This window comes from Bufo gargarizans, chromosome 10 (genome assembly GCF_014858855.1).
Source record: "Bufo gargarizans isolate SCDJY-AF-19 chromosome 10, ASM1485885v1, whole genome shotgun sequence".
In the NCBI taxonomy this organism is placed as follows: Eukaryota; Metazoa; Chordata; class Amphibia; order Anura; family Bufonidae; genus Bufo; species Bufo gargarizans.
The window spans coordinates 79,978,073-80,005,626 of record NC_058089.1 but is presented as its reverse complement, the minus strand read 5'-3'; the positions used below and the strand labels follow the sequence as shown (position 1 = coordinate 80,005,626).

The 27,554-nt window shown below is 44.9% G+C and overlaps 1 protein-coding gene across 2 annotated transcripts; it reads right to left on the bottom strand.

The window, feature by feature from the left end:
• Positions 1 to 27,491, bottom strand: C10H11orf68 (chromosome 10 C11orf68 homolog). Of its 2 annotated transcripts, XM_044270574.1 has the most exons (3): positions 27,464 to 27,491; positions 27,235 to 27,362; positions 1 to 1,138 (listed from the first exon to the last, which is right to left on the bottom strand). In XM_044270574.1, exon 3 carries the CDS (start codon positions 1,126 to 1,128, stop codon positions 403 to 405), a length of 726 nt encoding a protein of 241 aa, XP_044126509.1. In that variant the 5' UTR covers positions 1,129 to 1,138; positions 27,235 to 27,362; positions 27,464 to 27,491; the 3' UTR covers positions 1 to 402. The 2 variants fall into 2 exon arrangements, with proteins under 2 accessions (XP_044126509.1, XP_044126510.1); XM_044270575.1 differs by lacking the exon at positions 27,235 to 27,362 and having other exon boundaries at positions 27,464 to 27,483.
• Between the last annotated feature and the right edge of the window lie 63 nt (positions 27,492 to 27,554).

Genomic DNA, 27,554 nt, shown 5'->3' with positions numbered 1-27,554 from the left:
TCCCGGGTGTCAGACCCTCGCCGATCAGATGCTGATGATCTATCCAGAGGATAGATCATCACTTTAAACAAAGTGCAGAACCACTTTAATGCCCCTGGCGACCAACTATGCACCAAGAACCACTGGTGTATAGCTGAAATTTAGCCATTTAGTCCAATTTGCATACAACAATGCTTACTACCCTATATGTGTGCAATTAAGAGATGCAATGCACAACAACAACTAAATAAACACCACATTCACACACATTTATAATAAACACATTCACAAAAGGGGAAAAAAAAAATGAGAATATTTACTTAATATTACAGGCACAATACTGTTAGAGGGTCAGGCAAAATTAATAAATGAACAGACCAAAATATTTACTTGAGCAGTAATAAAAATTATATTGAGATTTCTTTAAGTCACTTCTAAGTTGGTTACCTTGTTGGTAACTCTGGACCGGCGAGGAATGCATTCTAAATCAAATCGGCTTTCATAGATAGTGGGGCATATCTGCCACTGATTGTTTCTGTAAATGCCTAAATAGGAGTACACATCTGGCTTGTAAGTCAGTAAACATTTTACACCTGAACTCCGAATTACAGCATCTGTCTGCATGATCGCTTCTTCATCTGTGAAGTCTTCAGTGTACACACATATAACATGCTTACTTTCATGATGGCGAGGGCTCACTTTGGCTACACTAAGCCGACCTTCTACTACTGCAGTAGCTATTCCTTGCCAGGCATAGTCAACTTTGAATCCAGTGTCTAAATGAATAAGCCATTTCCCAGATATTACTCCATGATTAAGAGCTAATTGACGAACAATGTCATAATCAATCTTGTGCCCTGTACTCTGGATCTTTTCCCAGGCATCCTGAAGTTCCTTGACACCTTCAGCGTGTGGGCAGTAACCTGGGCCATACACTGCTATCCACCCTACTGGTCCAGATTCTTCTTCAGGGTCACCAAAACGAGGGACCCTAGAAGGACGGTACGTTTCTAACCACTCATGAAACTCTGCTCGTGGGGTCTTACGAGCATCAAAGATTATCCAGGGATCCATATCTGCAGCCATGGATTCAGCAGCATAGTCTTCTGCTCCTTTTGATCCTCGTTCACCATCCTCCCAATGCAACATGTTTAAACAGCTGCAAAGACATAAAAAAATTTATAATAATGAAATCACTCATGTAAGGATACCAATGACACCATTTTTTTTAACCCCAGGACCCAATTTCCTCAAAAAAATCCCCTGCAGAAAGACTGCATCGTCATTACGATGGAGTATAATGGAAATGAATAGCTTATTCAAAATTAGATGCTTCATTATCTTAAAGGGGTTGTCCATTGTTTTACTATTGAAGGCCTGTCCTCAGGATAGGCCATCAATTCCTGATAGGTGTAAGTTTAAATCTCTGCACCCCACAATCAGCTATTTCACAATCTTATCGGGTATACATCTCACCGCAGCGGGGTTTTCTGTGGAAATACGTCTAACCACTCCGGCCCAAAATGGCGATCCCCCATGCAGATCATTGTTAATGGTTCTGCACATGAATATAAAAAACTTTTCCACATGTATTAGAAATTTCACTACTTCTTACTTCCTCACAGTGACCCAACACTATTCTGGGGTCTCTTTGGAATTTTGCCAGGCGATATATCCATTCAGTTGATGCTTTTTCTCATCACTGCAGTGGCTAGAATAACCATCCTTCATGCTTGGATAACCCCAACATGACGTCTTTTCTAGGAGAAACTGTCCTTTTTTTTTTCTAAGGACTGAGCGAATCCTCCTTGTGTAAGGAGAAAAATATGAAGCATATTCATTCTCCTACCTACACACATTCGCTCCAAGCCAAAACTACATGGTACCTTGAACAACAATTAGCAGGGACCGATTTAGTACACTGCTAATCCTTTTTACTATATAGCCTGTGGTGCTGACTATCTCTGGGGTGGTGTCTAGATGTCAATCTTTACGCCAATCCCCCCCTCCTCCTTTTTTTAAGATATGGAACCTAGCTATATTGTTGGTGGGGCATGTGCTGTGCCTATGTAGATTTGGGGCTCTGCCTTATTTAGAGGTACCATATAAAGTAAACAAACACAGAAAAAGATTTAAAAAACTAAGATAAAAACATCCTGCCCGATAAGTAAATACGCGGATGTCCATGGCTACATTTATGAAAAAAACTAAACAAATAATAATGCACTAACACAATAGATGCAAGTATTATATATGGACTAAGCCCTCATTCTGATGTGATAAAATCTGAGACTCTTCGCCAATATATTTTGATCAAAACACATCGGTGCCCACCTATCCCCGCAAAGGTGGTCTCAAGTCAGGCAGGTCTTACTCTATACCTACCTATGCCGTTGGGCATCTATATTCAGGAGAGCAGACCCTGCACATATAGTGTGCTGCTCCTAGTCACCTCAATGTGCATCCAGCAACCGATGAAAGGAGGAGCGCGCACAGCTATATGTACCACCTGGTCTGTTTAATAGGAAGGGCAAAAGTGCACAAGAATGCTACTCCCAGGAAAAAATAGGAGCGCATTCACAATTGAGACCACCAACGGCATAGGTAGGTATAGAGTAAGACCTGCCTGACTGATGCTTACATCTATTGTAATAGTGCATTATTATTTGTTTTCTGAAAATTTTTATACCATATAAAGTCCCTATGTTGGACTTTAATCTTAACCTGTTCTGGACACAGGGCGTACCGGTGCGCCCTGATGTCCCAGTACTTAAGGAGACAGGGCGTACCGGTACGTCCTGTGCATTTCCGAAATGCGCGGGAGGTCCGGTGACACCCATGTCAGCGATCGCCGCAAACCGCAGGTCACTTAAGACCTGCGGTTTGCGGCTTTTCAATGTTGCGGCTGCGCAATCGGGTCCCCGTGGGGCTGTAGGGGGGACCTAATGGCATGGAAGGCAGCGCGATGCCTTCCTGAGGCATCGGCGCTGCCTTCATGTGACGAGCCTGTCAGATCCAGCCCCCTGGATCTCACAGGCCGGAAGCTGTATGAGTAGGACTCACTGTATTACTCATACAGCCAATGCATTCCAATACAGAAGTATTGGAATGCATTGTGAAGGATAAGACCCCCAAAAGATGAAGTCCCAAAGTGGGACAAAAAAAAAAAGTGGAAATATTAGGTATCGCCGCATCCGTATCGACCGGCTCTATAAACATATCACATGACCAAACCCCTCAGATAAATACCGTAAAAAAAATTAAAATAAAAACTGTGTAAAAAAAGCCATTTTTTTGTCACCTTACATCACAAAAAGTGTAAGCGATCAAAAAGTCATATGCACCCCAAAATAGTGCCAATAAAACCGTCATCTCATTCCGCAAAAATAATACCCTACCCAAGATAATCGCCCAAAAACTATGGCTCTCAGACTATGGAAACACTATAACATGTTTTTTTTTATTAAAAAAAATGAAATCATTGTGTAAAACTTACATAAATAAATAGAAAAAGTATACATATTAGGCATCGCCGTATCTGTGACAACCTGGTCTATAAAAATACCACATGATCTGACCTGTCAGATGAATGTTTTAAATAACAAAAAATAAAAACAGTGCCAAAACAGCTATTTCTTGTTACCTTGCTTCACAAAAAGTGTAATATAGAGCAACCAAAACCCATATGTACCCTAAAATAGTAAAAAAAAATAAAAAATGCCACCCTATCACGTAGTTTCTAAAATGGGGTCACTTTTTTAGAGTTTCTACTCTAGAGGTGCATCAGGGGGGCTTCAAATGGGACATGGTGTCAAAAAAAAACAGTCCAGCAAAATCTGCCTTCCAAAAGTCGTATGGCATTCCTTTCCTTCTGCGCCCTGCCGTGTGCCCGTACTGCAGTTTAGGACCATATATGGTGTTTTCTGTAAACTACAGAATCAGGGCCATAAATATTGAGTTTTCTTTGGCTGTTAACCCTTGCTTTGTAACTTGTAAAAAGTGAAATTTTCTATTTTCCATAAATTCTTGTGCAACACCTAAAGGGTTAACAAAGTTTGTAAAATCTGTTTTGAATACCTTGAGGGGTGTAGTTTCTAGAATGGGGTCATTTTTGGGTGGTTTCTATTATGTTAGCCTCACAAAGTGACTTCAGATCTGAACTGGTCCTTGAAGAGTGGGTTTTTGAAAATTTCGAAAAAATTTCACGATTTGCTTCTAAACTTATAAGCCTTGTAACATCCCCAAAAAATAAAATGTAATTCCCAAAATGATCCAAACATGAAGTAGACATATGGAGAATGTAAAGTAATAACTATTTTTGTAGGTATTACTATGTATTATAGAAGATACAAAAGTAGGTTACATAGGAAATGCGTAAAGCAATGATGTAACAATAAGAGCCCCTCGCAAACAGAGCTTAACTCAAAAAAAATAAAAGTTTTACAAAAATAATTTCCAAGTAAAAAAATAAATATAAATATAAAAAAAAAAAAAAAAAAAAAAAAAAGAAAAGTAGACATTAGTAGACAACATTTTTTGGTCACTTTATATCACTAAAAGTGCAACACCAAGCGATCAAAAAGGTGTATGCCTCCCAAAATAGTAGCAATCTAAGGCCCCTTTCACACAAGCGAGTTTTCCGAGCGGGTGCAATGAGTGACGTGAATGCATAGCACCCGCACTGAATCCTGACCCATTAATTTCAATGGATCTGTGTACATGAGCGTTGTTTTTTCACGCATCAGTTCTGCATTGCGTAAAAATAACAGCATGTTCTATATTCTGCGTTTTTCACGCAGCCCTGGCCCCATAGAAGTAATTGGGGCTGCGTGAAAAACGCATTGCATCCGCAAGCAAGTGTGGATGCGATGCGTTTTTCACTGATGGTTGCTAGGAGATGTTGTTTTTATAAACCTTCAGTTTTTTTATTACGCGTGTGAAAAAAAGGCACCAAAACTAATTGCAATCACGCAAAAAAAAAAACTGAACAACTGAACGCAATAGCAGACAAAACTGACTGAACTTGCTTGCAAAATGGTGCGAGTTTCACTGAGACCCTACCTAAGACAATCGCCCCAAAAAAACTAAAACACAACTATGGCTTTCTGAATATGGAGAAACTAAAAAATCTTTTTTCTCAAAAATGCTTTATTATGTAAAACCGGAACTGCCTACCGGATCCGGCAAAACGTATGCCAACTGTTGGCATTTGTAAAACTGATAAGGATCCTGATCCGTCTTAGGCTACTTTCACACCTGTGTTAGATGCAGATCCGTCTGGTATCTGCACAGACGGATCCGCACCTATAATGCAAACGCTTGTATCTGTTCAGAACGGATCCGTTTGCATTATTCTTTCTAAAAAAAAGTCCGGATCCGTCCTGACTTACATTGAAAGTTAATGGGGGACGGATCAGTTTTAAACTGCACCATACTGTGTCAGTGAAAACGGATCTGTCCCCATTGACTTACACTGTAAGTCAGGACGGATCCGTTTGGCTCCACATCGCCAAGCGGACACCAAAATGCTGCAAGCTGCATTTTGGTGTCCGCCTCCAGAGCAGAATGGAGGCGAAACGGAGCCAAACTGATGCATTCTGAACGGATCCTTATCCATTCAGAATACATTGGGTCTGAACTGATCCGTTTTGAACCGTTTGTGAGAGCCCTGAAACGGATCTCACAAACAGAATTCAAAACGCCAGTGTGAAAGTAGCCTTACAAATGCATTGAAATACTGGATCAGTCTTTCTGGTGTCATCAGGAAAAACGGATCCGGCATTTATTTTTTTCGGTCTGCACATACAAAGACCGGAAGGACGGATCCGGCATTAATACATTCCTATGAGAAAAAATGCTGGATCCGGCATTCAGGCAAGTCTTCAGGTTTTTTTGGTGGGAGATAAAACCGTAGCATGCTACGGTTTTATCTTTGTCCTGATCAATGAAAAAGACTGAACTGAAGACATCCTGAACGGATTGCTCTCCATTCAGAATGCATGGGGATAAAACTGATCCGTTCTTTTCCGGTATAGAGCCCCTAGGACAGAACTCTATGCCGGAAAAGAAAAAAAATCAAGTGTGAAAGTACCCTTATTAATGCATATCTTTTTATCACCATCTACTATCAGTCAGCTGGGAACTCCTTACAAAAATAAATAAAACGTAACTTTTAATTACTATATTTTTCACCCCCATAAGACGCATTTTTTCCCCCAAAAGTGGGGGAAAATGCCCCTGCGTCTTATAGAGTGACTACTAATGAGCGCTTCTATTATTGAAGCGCTCATTAGTAGCAGAGGACCAGGAAGCAGTGAAGGCTCTGTACTCACTCCTTCCTGGTCCTCGGCTGTGCACAGCGTGAGGGCGCTCTGTGACCTCACGCTGTGCGCGCCAGTTCACAGCACAGCCGACAGCAGGAGGAAGCAGATCGTGGGCGGTGAGGAGCGGCGGCGTCCAGGAGCAGGAGAGGTAAGTGTTTTTAAATTTTATAAAACATGAGGTTTCTTGGTGCTGAGGCAATGTGGGTGATGAGAGGCATAATGGGGGCTAATAAGAGGCATAAGGACTGATATGGGGACTGATGAGAGGCATGGAGGCTGATGAAAGGCATAGGGATCTTAACTGAGGTCCGATTGGGGTCTTATTAACATTGGGGGTCTGACCTGAGGTGTAATGAAATTTTTTTTTTTTCTTATTGTCCTCCTCTAAAACCGTATTATGGTGAAAAATATGGTAGATACTTAAGATATTTAATCAAAAACCAAGCTTAAAAACCAGGTTGGATCAAAGATAAGATATACACTCACCTAAAGAATTATTAGGAACACCTGTTCTATTTCTCATTAATGTGATTATCTAGTCAACCAATCACATGGCAGTTGCTTCAATGCATGTAGAGTTGTGGTCCTGGTCAAGACAATCTCCTGAACTCCAAACTGAATGTCAGAATAGGAAAGAAAGGTGGGCTACAACAGCCGAAGACCCCACTGGGTACCACTCATTTCCACTACAAATAGGGAAAAGAGGCTACAATTTGCACGAGCTCACCAAAATTGGACTGTTGAAGACTGGAAAAATGTTGCCTGGTCTGATGAGTCTCGATTGCTGTTGAGTCATTCAAATGGTAGAGTCCGAATTTGGCGTAAACGGAATGAGAACATGTATCCATCATGCCTTGTTACCACTGTGCAGGCTGGTGGTGGTGGTGTAATGGTGTGGGGGATGTTTTCTGGGCACACTTTAGGCCCCTTAGTGCCAATTGGCCATCGTTTAAATGCCACGGGCTACCTGAGCATTGTTTCTGATCATGTCCATCCCTTCATGACCACCATGTACCCATCCTCTGATGGCTACTTCCAGCAGGATAATGCACCATGTCACAAAGCTTGAATCATTTCAAATTGGTTTCTTGAACATGACAATGAGTTCACTGTACTAAAATGGCCCCCACAGTCACCAGATCTCAACCCAATAGAGCATCTTTGGGATGTGGTGGAACGGGATCTTCGTGCCCTGGATGTGCATCCCTCAAATCTCCATCAACTGCAAGATGCTATCCTATCAATATGGGCCAACATTAGTATGGTGTTCCTAATAATTTTCTAGGCGAGTGTAGGTGGTGGTCTATATTGGCTGGGTATGGTTGGAAAGATACCTAAAAGCTCTATGGCGGGTTGTTACTCCAAAACAACACTTATCGCGGATAGCCTAAATAAGCTTTCCCTGGTTGAGCCTAGTCTTATCAAGGGGATCACCTCAGCTGGCTGTAGTCGGAGCACCCGCCCTGATAAGAGCGACCCCCAGCCTCTGGAACCTCAGACCTATACTTGTATGACCCTATTCACTATTACCCCCTCAATCCCCCCTAAGAGGGGACAGGACAGACAGTGGTAATGGAGGCTGCATACAGGTGCTGCTGCTCATTACCCCCACCCTACTTTCTGTACTGCATGTCTCCTCATGAACTAAATTCCTACAGAGATTCATTTTATCAGCTGTATTCAGGGTCATAATCCCTGATAGAGGAGGGTGAGGCAGCTCTTTAGCTCAGTGTTGTGAAGTAACTTGTCCTGCTGGGTGATTACGATAGGTTTTGTGTGTACTAATAGGACTATTTATTATATTTTTCTTAGTGATTGCTCCCCAGACAATACGAGCCACTATAGCTAATGAAAGGTATTTGGTAATATATTTATAATAAAGTAATATTCAAGTATTTCGATTTTCTTAATTCCTGGAGAACCTCTTTAAAGAGGACCTCCTGACACTCCTGACATGCCAGTTTCAATAGCTTCATGTATTCCCCATGTAACAATAATTCTGGAGCATCTATTCTTATGACGCTATGTTGTGCCTTTCTTTTATTATGTCTACTAGAAGTTATGAATTAATTTCTAGCAGTCTGCAGTAAGGGTACAGAGGGGAGGTAACCAGTTGGGGGTGTGTCCCTTCACAGTCTGACTATCCAATCAGTGCTGCCATTTTCAGACTCTGCAGGCTATGACTATCCCAAGGAATGGACAACCGCTTTAACTCCTCTTAGGGTTCTTTCACACCTGCGTTCTTTTCTTCCGGCATAGAGTTCCGTCGTCGGGGTTCTATGCCGGAAGAATCCTGATCAGTTTTATCCTAATGCATTCTGAATGGAGTGAAATCCTTTCAGGATGCATCAGGATGTCTTCAGTTCTGGAACAAAACGTTTTTTGGCCGGAGAAAATACCGCAGCATGCTGCGCTTTTTGCTCCGGCCAAAAATCCTGAAGACTTGCCGCAAGGCCGGATCCGGAATTAATGCCCATTGAAAGGCATTGATCCGGATCCGGCCTTAAGCTAAACGTCGTTTCAGCGCATTGCCGGATCCGACGTTTAGCTTTTTCTGAATGGTTACCATGGCTGCCGGGACGCTAAAGTCCTGGCAGCCATGGTAAAGTGTAGTGGGGAGCGGGAGAGCAGTATACTTACCGTCCGTGCGGCTCCCGGGGCGCTCCAGAGTGACGTCAGGGCGCCCCAGGCGCATGGATGACGTGATCGCATGGCACGTCATCCATGCGCATGGGGCGCTCTGACGTCATTCTGGAGCGCCCCGGGAGCCACGCGGACTGTAAGTATACCGCTCCCCCGCTCCTACTATGGCAACCAGGACTTTAATAGCGTCCTGGCTGCCATAGTAACACTGAAAGCATTTTGAAGACAGATCCGTCTTCAAATGCTTTCAGTACACTTGCGTTTTTCCGGATCCGGCGTGTACCTCCGGCAAGTGGCGTACACGCCGGATCCGGACAATGCAAGTGTGAAAGAGGCCTTAACCCCCCAACAGTCACAATAAAATTTTAAGAAATCTCTAAAATGTAGCATTTTCATTCTTAGATTTTTAAATTTATGGCTGAAGTAAATATAGCTGGCGTACAACTCAGGTGACTGAAGTGCATTTTAACACCTTACTGACATAACAAATTTAGCCTTTAAGGGGTTCTACATCTTTTGATTACTGATGAGCTTTCCTCTGGATAGGTTATCAGTATCTGATTGTTGCTGGAAATGCCTGCCGGATCCAGAAACCCGTATGCAAACTGATAGCATTTGTTTCCGGATCCGTCTGACAAATGCATTGAAACACCGGATCCGTCTCTCCTGTGTCATCAGCAAAAACTGATCCAATATTTATTTATTTTTTAAAGGTCTGCGCAAATCGCGAAACCGGATACGGTTTTCCAGAACACTTGGTACCGGATCCTGCATTAATACATTTCAATGTTCAATGCTGCAGTATTTTCTCCGGCCAAATACCGTAAAAGTGCCTGAACTGAAGACATCCTGTTGCATACTGAACGGAACGCTTTCCATTCAGAATGCATTAGGATAAAAAACTGAAGCATTTTTTTCCAGTATTGAGCCCCTGTGACAGAACTCAATACCGGAAAAATGTAACGCAGGTGTGAAAGTACCATTAGAGATTGTCATGTACTATATGATGTGCCATTTTCATTTTTTAACATTATTTATGGGATAAACCCTTTAAATATAAATTTTAACATTATTTTGTGAGATTTATTTTCACGGTATTACTGTGATATAACTTCACTCTATGGGTAGAGCCAATTGTGATGGCAAATGTATGTAGTTTTTATTATATTATATTATACTACTTACATAACAAAAACAGCGGTTTTCAGAAAATAATCTGTTTCCGTGTTGCTGACCAAGACCTAGAACATTTTTATAATTCTAACATAAGGCTACATTCACATCTGCTTTGGAGGCTTCTGTCACAGTCTAAAATAGAGGAGAGAAAAGTCCTGCAACTAAAAGGGAAGGGACCCCAATATAGTCGATGGGATCTGTAAGGCTTCGCTCCTGTCAGGTCCTGAATCCACAACTTCCATTCATTTAGTTTTTCTGTTCCTATAATGGAGCAGAACAGAAATACAAAGTGGTGATGTGAAAGCAGCCTAAACGTGTGAGGACCAATATATTACACTCCTCTCTAGTGATAATAGTGATCAATATTACTGTAGCGAGCAAACGGTGCTGCTAGAAGAGGTATCCTCATATTGTGTGGTAACAACAGGAAACAGACAGGAGGGACAGTGTAAGGCTACTTTCACACTTGCGTTCGGAGCGGATCCGTCTGGTATTTGTACAGACGGATTGGCTCCTATAATGCAAACGATGGTATCCGTTCAGACGGAACCGTCTGCATTATATTTCACTAAAAAAGTCTAAGTACAATTTGTATTCAGACGGATCCGTCCAGACTTTACATTGAAAGTCAATGGGGGTGCGGATCCGTTTAAAAAATGCACCATATTGTGTCACCTTCGAACGGATCCGCCCCCATTGACTTCCATTGTAACTCTGGACGGATCAGTTTGCCTCCGCACGGCCAGGCGGACACCCGAACGCTGCAAGCAGCGTTCGGGTGTCCGCCTGCTGAGCTGAGCAGAGGACAGACGGTGCCAGACTGATGCATTCTGAGCGGATCCGCGTCCACTCAGAATGCATTAGGGCTGGACGGATCCGTTCGGGGCCGCTTGTGAGAGCCTTCAAACGGAACTCACAAGCGGAGCCCCGAACGCTAATGTGAAAGTAGCCTAAATCGTAAACTTTATTGAAGTTTGTGTTGGGTGAAGAGGCGGTACAAGAGTTTGGTGCGACTTATTCAAGACCATGATCTGGATTCTGGTAAATATCTGGGTCATAGGGTCAATAAATGGCCTAATTTTGAGCAGAAGGGTGGTTAGATGGAAAAAAGGTCCCTTTGTGACAATCAGAGAGAAAACATGCCCTATGATTGATAATAGAAAGTGGAGTATGTGGCATGCACAAAGTACATACTACCCCCCAGGCTGACCGGGTAGGGCTACTTTAACCCTTCGTATCTCAGGCTCTGTAAGAGATGCGAGCTTGGTCCGGTTTGAAAGCTGAGAAGTTAAGTATTAAAAGATGACCAGAATCATTAGCTGTTGTAGGCAGGGAGAGATAGCCTTTAGAATTTGGGTCAGGAGTGAAAGCAGCTGAAAGCTTTCAGCTGCCACACTCCTGAATATTTCTAAAGGGCCCATTCACACGACCATATTTTTGGTCTGCATCAGATTTGCATTTTTTTGTGTATTGCACATGGACCCATTCATTTCTATGGGTCCACAAAAAAAAAAAAGTGCTGTCTGCATCTGTATGTCCACTCTGCAGTCCCGCAAAAAAGATAGAACATGTCCTATTCTTCTTCGTTTTGCAGACAAGAATAGGCATTGTCACAATGGGTCTGCAAAAAAAAAAAATAGGGATGCAAAATGGACGTCACATGGATGGCATCCGGATTTTTTTTGTGGATCCATACTTTGAGGACTGCAAAATAAATACTGTCTGAGTTGACCCTAAAGGCTATACTTCCAAATGCAGAGGAGCTAATGCTTTAATCCTGGTCCTAAAGCTTTGGTTATCAGCTTTCAAACACGACTAGGCCCACTTCTCTAGCTCCTACAGGGCATGAGATATAAAGGGTTAAAAAAGTTCTCACCCTTAGGCCTCTTTCACACTACAGTATGTTGAATTCAGTGTTTTGCGTTCCGTTTTTCACGGATCCGTTGTTCCGTTTTTTGCTTCCGTTGTGGTTCCGTTTCCGTTCCGTTGTTCCGTTCCGTTTTTCCGTATGGCAAATACAGTATACAGTAATTTCATATTAAAAATTGGGCTGGGCATAACATTTTCAATAGATGGTTCCGCAAAAAACGGAACGGATACGGAAGACATACGGATGCATTTCCGTATGTGTTCCGTTTTTTTTGCGGACCCATTGACTTGAATGGAGCCACGGACTGTGATTTGCGGCCAAATATAGGACATGTTCTATCTTTTCAACGGAACGGAAAAACGGAAATACGGAAACGGAATGCATACGGAACACATTCCGTTTTTTTGCGGAACCATTGAAATGAATGGTTCCGTATACGGACCGTATACGGACCGCAAAAAACGGACCGTATACGGAACGCAAAATACTGTAGTGTGAAAGAGGCCTAAACCCTGCTGCCCAAACTCTGCTCAGCCTGAACTGTTAGGTCTTTTTCTCAAAGCCCGAGCAAAACTCGTAGGCTACATGCACAAGACACACGTCTATTTTAAGAACAATTTTAATTTTTTTATTATTTTTTATAATGTCAATTAGAATTCTTACTTGGAATGTCAGGGGCCTGGGGGATAAGAGGAAGAGACGAGCGGTTTTTGATTTCATGTGCTTACACCTCCCAGCCATTGTATGTTTGATAGAAACACATTTTACTCAGGAGACCTCCAGGGTGGCCACCAGGGGATGGGCTGCGCACACGTACCATTCTACCTTCTCTAGTCATTCTAGGGGAGTGACTGTTTTTATTCATAGAACAATTGATTTTAAGTGCGAGGCATCCTCTGTTGACCACCAGGGGAGATTTGTCTTCCTTTACTGTAAGTTGGCTGGGAAGATGTGTATTTTGGCCTTTGTCTATATTCCACCTCCATTTTCTTTTTTAGTCTTTAATTATTTGTTAAAATTTATGGATAAATGGCCAGAAAGTCCTACATTGATTATGGGAGACTTTAACTGTGTTATCAATCCCACGGTTGACAGGGTCTCTATGCTGGGCAGGGGAGATGCTTCTGTTCAGGGGTCCCCCCTGGCACGTTTTTGCCTGGAGGCCGGGTTCGAGGATGTTTGGGGAAGTTTGGGGCAGGGGAGAAGGGTGCTAGGGAGATCTGTCTATAATAGATCATGCTCTGATTAACAAAAAAATATGTGCGATATGTTAAACAAATGAAGTATGAGACCAGGTCAATCTCGGATAATCTCTCCCTACTCCTTGAACTTTGCCCGACCCACGATAAACAAACGGGGAGGTCTCCATTTAGACTTAACCCCTATTGTTTATCAGTAATAAAGAATCATGAAACAATACAAAAGGAAATTAACCAATTCTGGGAGGCTAATTATACTACAGCAAAAACACAAGTAGTATGGGATACCTTCAAGGACTATATGAGGGGAATAATGGTTAGTAATATCGCCACCCAGAGAATAGCGTATGGGGAAAAGGAGGAAAACTTAAAAGAACAAGCTTCCTCAGCCACACAATCCTTCTATATAAATAGGACAGAGGAAAACAGGGAAACTATGCAGAAGACCACACAATCATACTCTAATTTTCTGCTGGAGAAGGCACAACAGAGTTTATTCTTTAACCCCTTAAGGACACATGACGTACCGGTACGGCATGTTTCCCGAGTCCTTAAGGACACATGACGTACCGGTACGTCATGGCTTTAAATAGCGATGCCGGCGCCGCGGGGGTTAATCGGAACGGGATGCCGGCTGAAATCATTCAGCCGGCATCCTGTAACAATGCAGGGGGGGGGTCATTTGACCCCCCCGCATCGACGATCGCAGAAAACCGCAGGTCAATTCAGACCTGCGGTTTTCTGCGTTTCCGGTCCATTCGGGTGTCCTGTGACCCGATGAACCGGAAAAAGACTGCGATCGGTGGCGTAATTTTACACCACCAATCGAAGTCCGAGGATTTGCAGAGGCGGAGCTGGCCCTGGTGCTGAACGCCGCTGTCCAGGGTGCTGATTGGTGCAGGGGAGAGAGGCGCGAGATTCAAACTTCCTGCGCTCCTCTCTCCCCTCCTCTTCCTGTTCTGCACGAGCACCCGGCAGCATCGTCCAGCACCAGCTCCTGTGTCCCCCTAATCGCCATCCATCACCCTCCTGCACCCATCGCCACCCAGGTAGGTTAGGGTCAGTGAGGGAGAGGCACCTTTAGGCAGGGATAGAAGGGAAAAGTTAGAAAAAAAAAAAAAAAATCACATTTATTCCAAACTTTTTTTTTTCAGCTACCAGACCCCAGACCCCCCTGCCACTTGCCCCCCCCCCCCGCATCCCCCCCCCCACACCAGACCCCCCCACCACCACTTTTTTTCTGCGTGCGCTGACTGGCCGGCACTTTTTAGCGTCCGTCCACTGTTAGCGCATCGCCCGCCCCACCACCCCACCGACCGCTGATCAGCGTTGAACCGCTGATCAGCAAGTTTGAACTTTTTTTTTTTTTTTTCTAACACTTGCCCATTTTTTTTGCCTGGACTTTTAGTACGTGAACACCCGTGCCCCCACACACACGCACATAGAATAAAGGTTTACACGCACGCACATACACACGCACACACACACACCCATGGCCCGCCGGGTGTTCTCGGCCGAGGAGGCATATGCCCAGATTGCCTCCGACTCTGAGAGCCCCAGTGAGGATGAGGATGACCCCACGTTCCTTTTGTCATCCGCATCCTCCTCATCATCATCGGATGACGATGAGCCACCAAGGCAGCGGAGACGCCGCCAGGCGGAGCCAGGGGCCACACATGCTAGGGATCCTGTGGCCCACCCTAGTACGAGCCGCCCTGGGGTTCGTACTGGTTTCCCGGCCCACCAAATAAGTTCACCGGAGCCCCCTGCCGATGAACTTAGCTGGTGTCCCCCAGTGGACTTTGAGCCTGAGATTCCGGATTTCGCTGGCAATCCTGGAATCCAGATTCCCACAGTGGGGTTTACTGAAATAGACTTTTTTAGTTTTTTTTTCAGTAACCCACTGGTGAATCTGATGGTGGAGCAGACGAATCTGTACGCCCAACAGTTCGTCGCTCAAAACCCGGGCTCATTTTTGGCTAGACCCGGTGGCTGGACGCCGGTCAGTGCAGCCGAGATGAGGACATTTTGGGGCCTCGTGCTGCATATGGGTCTAGTGCAAAAACCCAGTGTCAGGCTGTACTGGAGTGGGGACGTCCTATACCAGACCCCACTGTACAGTACGGCCATGACACGCTCCCGGTTTGAGGCCATCCGGAAATGTCTGCATTATTCCGATAATGCAGCATGTCCCCCCCGAAGTGATCCTGCCTATGACCGGCTGTACAAGATACGGCCGGTCATCGATCACTTTGGGGCCACATTTCAGCAGGCCTACGTACCTGGAAGGGAGGTCGCGGTTGATGAGTCTCTCGTTGCGTTCAAGGGGAGACTCCGTTTCCGCCAATACATTCCCACAAAGCGGGCGAGGTATGGCGTGAAGCTATACAAAATTTGTGAGAGTACCTCAGGGTACACTTACAAATTTCGTGTGTACGAGGGGCGAGATTCCCGGATTCAACCACCAGAATGTCCCCCCACTCTGGGTGTTACCGGGAAACTTGTGTGGGACCTTATGTACCCACTGCTGGATAAGGGTTACCACTTGTACGTGGACAACTTTTATACCAGCATTCCCTTGTTCAGGTCCCTTGCCGCCAGATCCACGTTCGCTTGTGGGACCGTGCGGAAAAATCAACGCGGCCTCCCTGCCCACCCCCTCCAGGTACCTATCCCCAGGGGTGAGACCCGTGCACTTACCAGTGGAAACCTGTTGCTGGTCAGGTATAAGGACAAGAGGGATGTCCTTATGCTGTCCACAATCCACGGTAACAGCACCACCCCAGTCTCTGTGCGAGGTACCACGGCAACGGTCCTCAAGCCCGATTGTATCGTCGCCTACAATCGGTATATGGGAGGAGTTGATCTCTCTGATCAAGTCCTCAAGCCATATAATGCCATGCGCAAAACCCGGGCATGGTACAAAAAAGTTGCGGTCTACATGGTGCAGGTTGCCATGTACAACTCTTTTGTACTATCCCGAAGCGCTGGCAGCACAGGGACATTCCTCCAATTCTATGAGGCAGTCCTCAAAGACCTGATCTTTTCGGACCGGGAAAGAGCAGGCCGGAGTACCTCGGGAACTGGAGGCGCCCGGATCGTCCCTGGCCAACACTTTCCAGGTGTGGTCCCCCATACTGGAAAGAAGGGACGAACCCAAAAAAGATGCAGAGTGTGTCACAAGAGGGGGATACGGAAGGACACCACTACTCAGTGTGACACTTGCCCCGATCATCCGGGCCTCTGCATTATCGATTGCTTCAGGGAGTATCACACTTCCATGGAGTACTAAATTTTTATAATCTCCAACAGTCCCCTAGAGAACATAAAACACTATGGCTCTCAGACTTTGGAGACACAGAAACAATTTTTTTTCCCCAAAAAAATATTAGTTTTAGTGCAGGCATCCTCAAACTGCGGCCCTCCAGATGTTGTAAAACTATAACTCCCAGCATGCCCAGACAACCTACAGCCATCAGCAGGGCATGGTGGGAATTGTAGTTTTACAACATCTGGAGGGCCGCAGTTTTAGGATGCCTGCTTAGTGTCTCCAAAGTCTGAGAGCCATACATATTGGGCATCGTCGCGTGCGTAAAAGTCGTCGCTATAAAAATAACATTTGACCAAACCCCTCGGATGAACGGTGTTAAAAATATAAAATAAAAACGGTGCCAAAACACCCATTTTTGGGCAAAATTTCCATTTGAATCCTTTTTTTCCAGTAATAAAGCAAGGGTTAACAGCCAAAAAAAACTCAATATTTATGGCCCTGATTCTGTAGTTTGCAGAAACACCCCATATGTGGTCGTAAATGGCTATATAGCCGCACGGCAGGGCATAGAACGAAGGGAACTCCATATGGTTTCTGGAAGGCAGATTTTGATGGACAGTTTTTTTTTTTTGACACCACGTCCCATTAGAAGCCCCCCCTGATGTAGCCTAGACTAGAAACTCCAAAAAAGTGACCCCATCTAAGAAACTACACCCCTCAAGGTATTCAAAAGTTACTTTATAAACTTTGTTAACCCTTTAGGTGTTCCACAAAACTAAATAGCAAATGTAGAAAAATTTTAGAATTTAATTTTTTTGTTACCTTGCCTCAAAAAAGTGTAATATAGAGCAACCAAAAATCATATTTACCCCTAAAATAGTACCAAATCAACAACCACCTTATCCCGTAGTTTCCTAGATGGGGTCACTTTTATGGAGTTTCTACTCTAGGGGTGCATCAGGGGGCTTGAAAGGGTACATGGTGTAAATAAACCAGTCCAGCAAAATCTGCCTTCCAAAAACCGTATGGCGTTCCCCTTCTTCTATGTCCTGCCGTTTAGCCAAATAGTAGTTTACGACCACATTTGGGGTGTTTCTGCAAACTACAGAATCAGGGCAACCCATTTTGAGTTTTGTTTGGCTGTTAACCCATTTTTTTCAGTAATAAAGTAAGGGTTAAAATGGAAAATTTTCCAAAAAATAGAAATTTCTAAATTGTTTCTCCATCTGCCAATAACTCTTGTGGAACACCTAAAGGGTTAACAAAGTTTGTAAACCCAGTTTTGAATACCTTGAGGGGTGTACTTTCTTAGATGGAGTCACTTTTTTGAAATTTCTATTCTAGGGGTGCAACAGGGGGCTTCAAATGGGACATGGTATAAACAAAACCAGTCCTGCCAAATCTGCCTTCCAAAACCCATATGGTGTTCCCCTCCTTCTATGTCCTCCCGTTCGGCCAAACAGTAGTTTACGACCACATATGGGGTGTTTCTGCAAACTACAGAATCAGGGCAACCCATTTTGTGTTTTGTTTGGCAGTTAACCCTTGTTTTTTTCCAGGAAAAAATTGATTATATTGGAAAATTTTCCCAAAAATCTAAATTCTAAAAATGTATGTCCATTTGCCATGAAGTGTTGTGGAAGACCTAAAGGGTTAACAAAGTTTGTAAAAACAGTTTTGAATACCTTGAGGGGTGTAGTTTCTAGAATGGGGTCATTTTTGGGTGGTTTCTATTATGTAAGCCTCACAAAGTGACTTCAAACCTGAACTGGTCCATAAAAAGTGGGATTTTGAAGATTTCCGAAAATTTCAAAATTTGCTTCTAAACTTCTAAGCCTTGTAACATCCCCAAAAAATAAAATATCATTCCCAAAATGCTACAAACATGAAGTAGACATATGGGGAATGTAAAGTCATCACAATTTTTGGGGGTATTACTATGTATTACAGAAGTAGAGAAACTGAAACTTTGAAATTTGCAAATTTTTCAAAATTTTTGGTAAATATGGTATTTTTTTATGCAAAAAAATTAACTTTTTTGACCCAATTTTAGCAGTGTCATGAAGTACAATATGCGATGAAAAAACAATCTCAGAACGGCCTGGGTAAGTCAAAGCGTTTTAAAGTTATCAGCACTTAAAGTGACAGTGGTCAGATTTGCAAAAAATGGCCTGGTCCTTAAGGTGAAATAGGGCTGTGTCCTTAAGGGGTTAAGGGTCAAAAATATTTCACTGAATCGCGGCGACCGGGGAAACTTATCTAGAGTTATCTTGAATCAGGAATCCAAAAAAAATATAGATAGTATCCGATTGGCTAATGGGAGGATAGTTACAGGACAAAAACCTATAGAGAAAGTTTTCTTTGACTATTTCTCAGATCTTTATAGTGCCGATTGTAGGATAACGGATGAAATGAAAATTACTTTTCCCACTATTACTTCGAAATGAGGGCACTCGAGGCCGGTCTCTCAATTCAGAAGCTTGAAGGGGCAATCAAACTCTGTTTGGGTAACTCCACCCCCGGTTCAGATGGACTCCCATTTGAATTTTATAGTAAATATAAGGAGGTTATTCTTCCCAAATTCTTGGGGGTCTTTGCTGATTCGGTGGAGGAGGGGACCCTACCGGGTTCAATGTCGGAAGCCGTGATAATATTAATTCCAAAAAAAGGTAAGGACCCTATAGATCTGAGATCCTACAGACCGATTTAATTGTTGAACGCGGACGTAAAGCTCTTGGCAAGGATTTTGGCCACAAGACTCGCTGGGGTTCTCTCTTCCATTCTTTATCCGGATCAGAATGGTTTCATTCCAAATAAGGGTACTCACCACAATCTTCACCGGCTTTTTGCTAACATACAGGTACCTGGGGGGGGGGGGGGTCTGCCCGCTCAATACTGTCATTGGATGCCTCTAAGGCCTTTGACAGGGTGGAGTGGCGTTTTCTGTGGAGGGTCCTGGCCAGGATGGGTTTTGGGGAGAGATTCATAAACATGATTAAATTACTGTACATATCCCCCACGGCCAAGCCTTAAAATGTAAGATCTCCTGGCACCCCGACAGGGTACCTCCATCGATAGATGCTCCTAGTGCTTCCTGAGGACTCCAAGCACTCCACTTAACACAGTACGCACTGCAGACCCCACGAACCACCAAAGTCTGGTTGAGGTCTCACTGTCTCCTATCCACCCTGGATCTACGACAAGGCTCCAGTAGGTGAACCTCTCCTACATCCAGAGAGCAGGAACAGCTCTTACAAGAGCTAGTAGTTATGCCAGAGGAGTATAGCAAATCTTCAGCATATAGCAATCCCCCAGTGTCGATCAGTTACCCAAACACCAGTCTCAACTTAGTAAAGGGTAAAACAGGAACTCTTTATTTGGACACACAAGCATTGATTTATACACATCTTCCAACAAGGTTACCACCCACAGGGTTTTGTAAAAACAGCCAATCACATGCATTTACAGTTTTGAAACCTTCCCAGCAATTGTACACAAAATCCCCTTCCCTCTGTAACGCAATCAACAAAATACAATGAGCATTGTCTGAGACGCAATAAACTAACACACTGGCATTGTCTGAGACGCAATCAACAAAATACAATTACCAAACGCAATGGGGCTAACTTAATCACTCACAGACAGAAAACACACATTTTTCCCAAAACACAGAAAACACCTCAAAACCCCACATATCCCTATAATGTATACATCCATGGATAGCTCTGATCTAGGTGAACAATATATCCAAAAATCACCCAGATCCGAGCAGGGGTTCTCGAATTCCATGGAAGTTAAATTTGGCCGGCCTGTCTTCTCTTTCAAAGTTAGTATATGGGCCAGAATCATGAGGCAAGAGGCTGGCAAACAGGCCCTTCCAAAACCCAGTGGCGATGTTGGTTTCGTCACACATCTCCCCCTCCCAGGGAAGACTAACCAGATACCTGACCTCACATCGGTCGTTATCTGAGTTAGTCTGGCAGTCCACCCACAACCCAATACTGGACCTGTTGAATTTTGGGCCTGGCTCTGTTCTGTATGCCCCAGCTGTTGAGGGAGCATCTACTACTCCTTGCTTCCTTGTTTTTCTCTAGATTGGAGCTGTAGGTACTTGGTGGGCAGAGGCCGACTGCGCTCTGCCCAAATGTCAGCTCTTCCGCTGGGGAAGTCTGTGTGGAGTTAGCCTCTGGAGAAGAGGATAGAGGAGGGCAGAGGCCAACTGCGCTCTGCCCAGATGCCAGCTCTTCCGCTAGGATGGGGTCAGGGAATCCTACCCCCAGGACCTTGTTGCGGAGAGGAGGGATCGCTTACCTCCTCCTGGCCTTCCTGCGGGGTTGGTGGGGACTCTGTGCCGGCCGTCCAGCATCCCGTTCGGCCTGGCGCAGAGACGGCGGTCCCATCTGCATCATTGGAGTTAGGGGTGCTGTCCCCCTGTGGTTGGGGAGAGAGACCGGTTGTCTCCTCTCCCTTCAAAGTACACTGCCGCTGGGGAGCAGGACCAACTGTCCCTACTCCCTGAAACTCCGGCTGCCGTTGGGGATCTGGGCCGACTGCCCAGCATCCCTGTAGGACCGGTGGAGAGATCTTGGTCCCATCTTCACCACCATATGGGTTTCCCCCCAGGACCAGTCTATGAGGTCCCCTACCTCTGTAGCTAGTTGTTACAGGGGTGAGGGACCGACCAACTCCTCCCCCTGGGATGCTACCTGCCGCTGGGAAGAGAGACTGACTGTCTCCTCTCCCTGTAGAGTATACTGCCGCTGGGTAGTGAGACCGACTGTCTCCACTACCAGTGATTCTGGTTGTTGCAGAGATGAGGGACCGACAATCTCCTCTCCCTGTACTCCCAGTGGCAGTTGGGGATGTGGGCCGCCTGCCCAGCCACCCTGTTGGGCCGGTGGAGTGACTACGGTCCCATCTCCACCTGCCGACTGGGGTTCCTCCCAGTACCAGTCTATGAAGTCCCCTACCTCCACAGTTAGTGAGGAAGTAGGGGATACCTCAGCTGTGACTTGCCAGGGGTAGGGCTGCAGGTCTGGGCCTGGTATCCAATTGTCTTGTATCTTGTGCTGGGCTTGAATGGAACGAAACAACTGTTGATAATCTTGCTCCAGTTCCCACTCCCTTTGGACCAGAAAGGTCAGATCTGCCCTCACCCCACTAGTTGTAGGCCAATTGTGCAAGACCCCCTGTAGTCAGTAATGTCCCAAAATCTAGACTCTTCTGTGCTCCCAAAGTCAATGTCTTCAAAAGACTCCCACAATAAACCAGGGCCATTATATTCCTCACCCTCTGGCTTGGCGTACACCTCCATCCATGGAGACTGACGTACTGTGTCCCACCATAGTGCTTGGTAAGCGTCATCCAGCCAGGTTTCCTGCCATAACAGTGTCTCAAGCTCTGACACCCACTCCGTCAATGGTTGCTCTCCCAGTAGAGGTAGTCGCAGCGCCAATCACATTCGTAATCTCTGCTCCTCACTGGGAAGACTCTCACCCCTCCGACGCTGCACGTCCTCCAGGGCCTGGTGCCATATGCCTTTCCGCTCGGCATCCCTGTAAACCGGGTGATCTTCCTCATGGAATGCTGTGCAGGAACCAACAGCATCCATATTGCTGTAGCCAGGAGCGCTGTACTAGGAAATGCGTTGCCCTCAAATTGTAAAATCCACGAACGGTGTCTCCGAGCTGCTTCTCCTCTCACTAGGACACCATCCCACCGCTGCCACCAATGTAACGGATCTCCTGGCACCCCAACCGGGTACCTCGTCGATAGATGCTCCTAGTGCTTCGGGAGGACTCCAAGCACTCCATTTGACACCGTACGCACTGCAGACCCCACGAACTGCCGAAGCTTGGTTGAGGTCTCGCCGTCTTCTACCCACCCTGGACCTACGACAAGGCTCCAGGCTCCAGTGAGTGAACCTCTCCTACATCCAGAGAGCAGGAACAGCTCTTACAAGAGCTAGTAGTTATGCCAGATGAGTATAGCAAATCTTCAGCATATAGCAATCCCCCATTGTCGATCAGTTACCCAAACACCAGCCTCAACTTAGTAAAGGGTAAAACAGGAACTCTTTATTTGGACACACAAGCATTGATTTATACACATCTTCCAACAAGGTTACCACCCACCGGTTTTTGTAAAAACAGCCAATCAGATGCATTTACAGTATTGAAACCTTCCCAGCAATTGTACACAAAATCCCCTTCCCTCTGTCTGTAACGCAATCAACAAAATACAATGAGCATTGTCTGAGACGCAATTAACTAACACACTGGCATTGTCTGAGACGCAATCAACAAAATACAATTACCAAACGTAATGGGCTAACTTAATCACTCACAGACAGAAAACACACATTTTTCCCAAAACACAGAAAACACCTCAAAACCCCACATATCCCCATAATATATACATCCATGGATAGCTCTGATCTGGGTGAACAACATATCCAAAAATCACCCAGATGCGAGCAGAGGTTCTCAAATTCCATGGAAGTCACATTTGGCCAGCCGCAAGCATGGCTTTCCTGCCCAAAACAGTTCCACAGATTTAAGCTGTGCGGCCAGTCTGTCTTCTCCTTCAAAGTTAGTATATGGGCCATAATCCTGAGGCAAGAGGCTGGCAAACAGGCCACGCCAAAACCCAGTGGCAAGGTTGGTTTCGTCACAGGAGCCTTACTAATAGTTTTAACCTAAATAGAGGTACCCGTCAGGGGTGTCCACTATCACCACTTCTATTTGATATTTATATCGAGCCTTTGGCTCTGGCTATTAGACAGGATGCTCAAATTAAAGGATTTGGAATATTAGGTGTGGAGGATCGTATTTCTCTATATGCAGACGAGGTCCTCTTTTTTTATAAATAGTACAGAAATAACTCTACCAAGAATTATGCGGATGGGGAAACTATTTGGTGAGGTATCAGGCCTAGACATAAATTGGTCGAAGACAACTTTGTTGCCATTAGACCCGGTCTCCCAGACGGAGTCCTTGATTACCCAGTTAGATGTCGTTGACACTTTTAAATACTTGGGTATGATTATATCTCCCAAGGTTGAAAATTGTGTTCAACTCAATCTGATCCCATTGATAACGAAGATTAGGGCAAAAATAGGGATTTGGTTGAGATTTCCCTTATCTAGGGCGGATCGAGTTTCACTGGTCAAGATGGAGATTCTACCCCAAATACTCTATGTTCTTAGGAATATACCTATCTGGATAGAGGATAAATATTTTAAACTTATGGAAAGAATAATTAATTAATGACCTAGTGTGGGGAAGGAAACGTGTGCACCTCAAATTGGAATATTTATACAATCCTTTGGAGCAGGGGGATTAAATCTCCCCTACTTCAAGGGTTATTTTATTGCTGCTCAGCTATGGATGTGCCATGAATGGCAAAATAGTACCTTTTTAAGTAGGTTAGTGAGAAGCTCCTCGCATAACAACATATTTACGCTTCTGGAATCCGGGTTACCGATTAATAGAGACCAGGGCCATAAAGAGACTATAAAATCACTACTGAAAATTTGGGCTACTACTAGAGCTTGGTTGGGGGTAAAGGGATCACTTACATTTACGCCTCATAATATTCACTTACAGACCTTAGAGGGTATAGCAAGGGATTAATTTTGGCAAAAGAATGGGATTCTTTATATTACACAGGTTGTTAAGAATAAAGAGATTAGGTCATTTGTGGAACTATCACATAATATAGTGAATTTTTCATGGCTTAGGTATTTTCAGCTTCAGTCAGCACTTCTTAGCTTGAATGATAAATCACTCTTAGAAATAGATAAACACTTCTCTGTTAAATGGGTGGGTCGGGAATATATCACAAAGAATGAAGATCTCAAATATATATAAATTATTACTTAACTGGAAGCCTGTGCTAGCATTTCTCCTGCGGTGTTGCTATCAGTGTGTGAAGAGTGGGAGAAGAGGGTTGCATTGACAATCCAACACAATGGGCAGCACATTGAACACATTTTATAAGTGGTCAGAAACTTGTAAATAACTCATGAAAGAATAAAGTTACGTTAAAACCAAGTACACCATTGTTTTCCTTGTGAAATTCCCAATAAGTTTGATGTGTCACATGACCCTCTTCCTATTGAAAAAACAAAAGTTGGATTCAAAATGGCTGACTTCAAAATGCCCCCCCCCCCCCCTTTCTCTGCTCTTACAGGGTGGACGCATCACAGGGGAGGGGATGGGAAAGGGGGCTGAGGGTAGTGGTATTAATTAATTATATTAAGTTTGAATTCTCTTTGTGTATTGGTTTTGTATATTAATAAAGGTGTTAAAAAAAAAAAAAAAGAACAATGGTAGTCCATGGGGTTCACACGGTCAGTCAATAATTGATGTAAAGAAAATACTGATGTTGTGTGAATGTAGCTTTAGGGGGTTAAAGGGGTATTCCGGCTTCAGAATACTGAAAAGAATACAAAGCTGAATAGTAAATAGGACGGAGCTGTAATTACTCTGAACCGCCACTGCTATGCAGACATTGTGGTGTTCATATAACTGCCCTGCCCCTTTGAACAGCTGAACGCCACCAGGATAGGAAATTTATATTATGAAGCTGGAATACCCCTTTAACGATGGCCCACTACTTTTGATGGTGAGCAATGCAGATCCTTGGTCTGCAGGACCCTGCTCTTCACCTTGGATTAGAGAAACCTCCATTTAGTTTTATGACTGCTGTTGCCTGTGCCTATGTCATGGTCAAAGATAACCCCAGTGTTTCCCAGTGACACGATTATAGGCTGAGACCCTCTGTGGCAGTCCTGGAGACCGAGAAAGGACCGCAGGGCTGTCTGTACAATAAGGGTAGGTCCACATGGGATGGAAATGCTGCAGAATTGTGCAGGTAAAATCAGTATCGGATTACAGTCATGTGGATGTGACTTTAATAACACTGATCCCCATTCGGTGAAATACTTTTTTAGGATTTTTTTTTTTATCTGATGCATGTCAATTTCTGTTACGGATTTTCACAAGCGAATCAAAATTTTGGTATCAAAACAACCCTACGCCGATCTGATCGGCGTAGCGTTGTCACAATACCAAAATTTTGATTCGGTTTCGATTTGGCGACTAAAAATTAGATTTGGCTCCTAAATTTTTCCGTTCAGGGGCCAATGGCTACTAGGTATTTTTTTTAGTCTGGAGCACTGGGATCGCGAACCCCATTCAAGTGAATGGGTCCGCGATCCTCATGCAGCTGCCCCATAGTCTGTGTCCGTGCATTGCGACCCGCTATTTGCGGTCCGCAGCACAGGCACGGCGCCCTTACATTCGTGGGCATGAGCCCAGAGTGTGTTTTTACATACTTTTATATGTACTTTCTTTTATTTGGATCTTGATTATTATTTCATTTTATCTTTATCATTTTTTACTTTTATTAAACTTGTCTGCAGATGTGGATGTAATGTGGATGACGCACTTATGGGGGATATCGGTGGATGACGCACATATATAGCAGCTCATGCTATATATGTGTCATCCACCCATATCCCCCATAAGTGCGTCATCCACCCATAAGTGCGTCATCCACCCATATCCCCCATAAGTGCGTCATCCACCCATATCCCCCATAAGTGCGTCATCCACCCATATCCCCCATAAGTGCGTCATCCACCCATATCCCCCATAAGTGCGTCATCCACCCATATCCCCCATAAGTGCGTCATCCACCCATATCCCCCATAAGTGCGTCATCCACCCATATCCCCCATAAGTGCGTCATCCACCCATATCCCCCATAAGTGCGTCATCCACCCATATCCCCCATAAGTGCGTCATCCACCCATATCCCCCATAAGTGCGTCATCCACCCATATCCCCCATAAGTGCGTCATCCACCCATATCCCCCATAAGTGCGTCATCCACCCATTTCCCCCATAAGTGCGTCATCCACCCATATCCCCCATAAGTGCGTCATCCACCGATATCCTCCATAAGTGTGTCATCCACCGATATCCCCCATAAGTGTCTTCTAGTAAGTAAAGTAATGTATTAGTGGGGGGAAGGGAGGAGGCAGGGACACTTGCGGCGGGGCCGATGCAGTGCCCGGCGCTGTGCACACACCGGGGGCAGCTCCTACCTTTCTGCTGCAGGACATTTCGCTCCAAGTCTCCTGAGCGGCGGCCTCTTCACCATTCCACCACTCCTCACATGGCCGGCAGTGGGCAGCCGAACTAGAGCGCCGCTGCCCGCCCTTCTGCTGCTGTGCGCAGCGTGACATCTCACCCTCCGTCATGCGCCTCCTGACCCGCCTGCCTGCTTAATTTATAAAGTGGAAGGTGCAGACAGACGGGGCAGGAGGCGTATGACGGACATTTTGCAAGCAGCTTGAGCGGCGCGATATGGCGCTCGGCCACCCAACCGCCAGCCCGCACCAAAGAGCCGCATTGAAGGTTCTAAAGAGCCACTTGTGGCTCACGAGCCGACCACTGGTTTAGGCTGCCGCAGTCGCACCACCGCGGTACGGGCTGCCGCAGTCGCACCACCGCGGTACGGGCTGCCGCAGTCACATGACAAGCAGTTTGGTGACTGCTGGATATGAGGAAGTTGTAGGGTTAATGCACAGGGTTTGGGGGGAGCGCACACCCCCTATTTGACACATACATTACTACACATAACGAAAGCTTTCACTGGTGACTATGGGTGATGTGTGCACCGTCTGATAACCCCCCTCCCCTCATCTCCAGCGACCCCCACAGCCGCCCTCACAGCAGTAACACGCGAGTGGAAGAACCTTACTCGTAGCAAGTCTCCGCGGTCACCTGTCTTCAATACTAAACTTCCGGTTCAGGCCTCCGGTTACCTAGACGACATCAGCCATATTTGACGTTTGGAGGCGGAGCGTTACTGGTTTCGTCACTCTAAAACTTTATTAAAAACATCAATAACAAAAATTATGAGAAAACCGAATGCACTCGTAAAAAGCAACAACGAATCCTGTGGGTCAAACCATTCAGTTATAGCTTACATGGGTCTGTCCCGACAAACGCGGTTCACTACCGAACACGGTCGCTCCTCCTACTTCACCACATTATGCGGCTTTTTTTTTTTTTTTTTTT

Coding starts and splice junctions, on each gene's coding strand:
- C10H11orf68 (XM_044270574.1), bottom strand. CDS start 1,128: ATGTTGCATTGGGAGGATGGTGAACGAGGATCAAAAGGAGCAGAAGAC.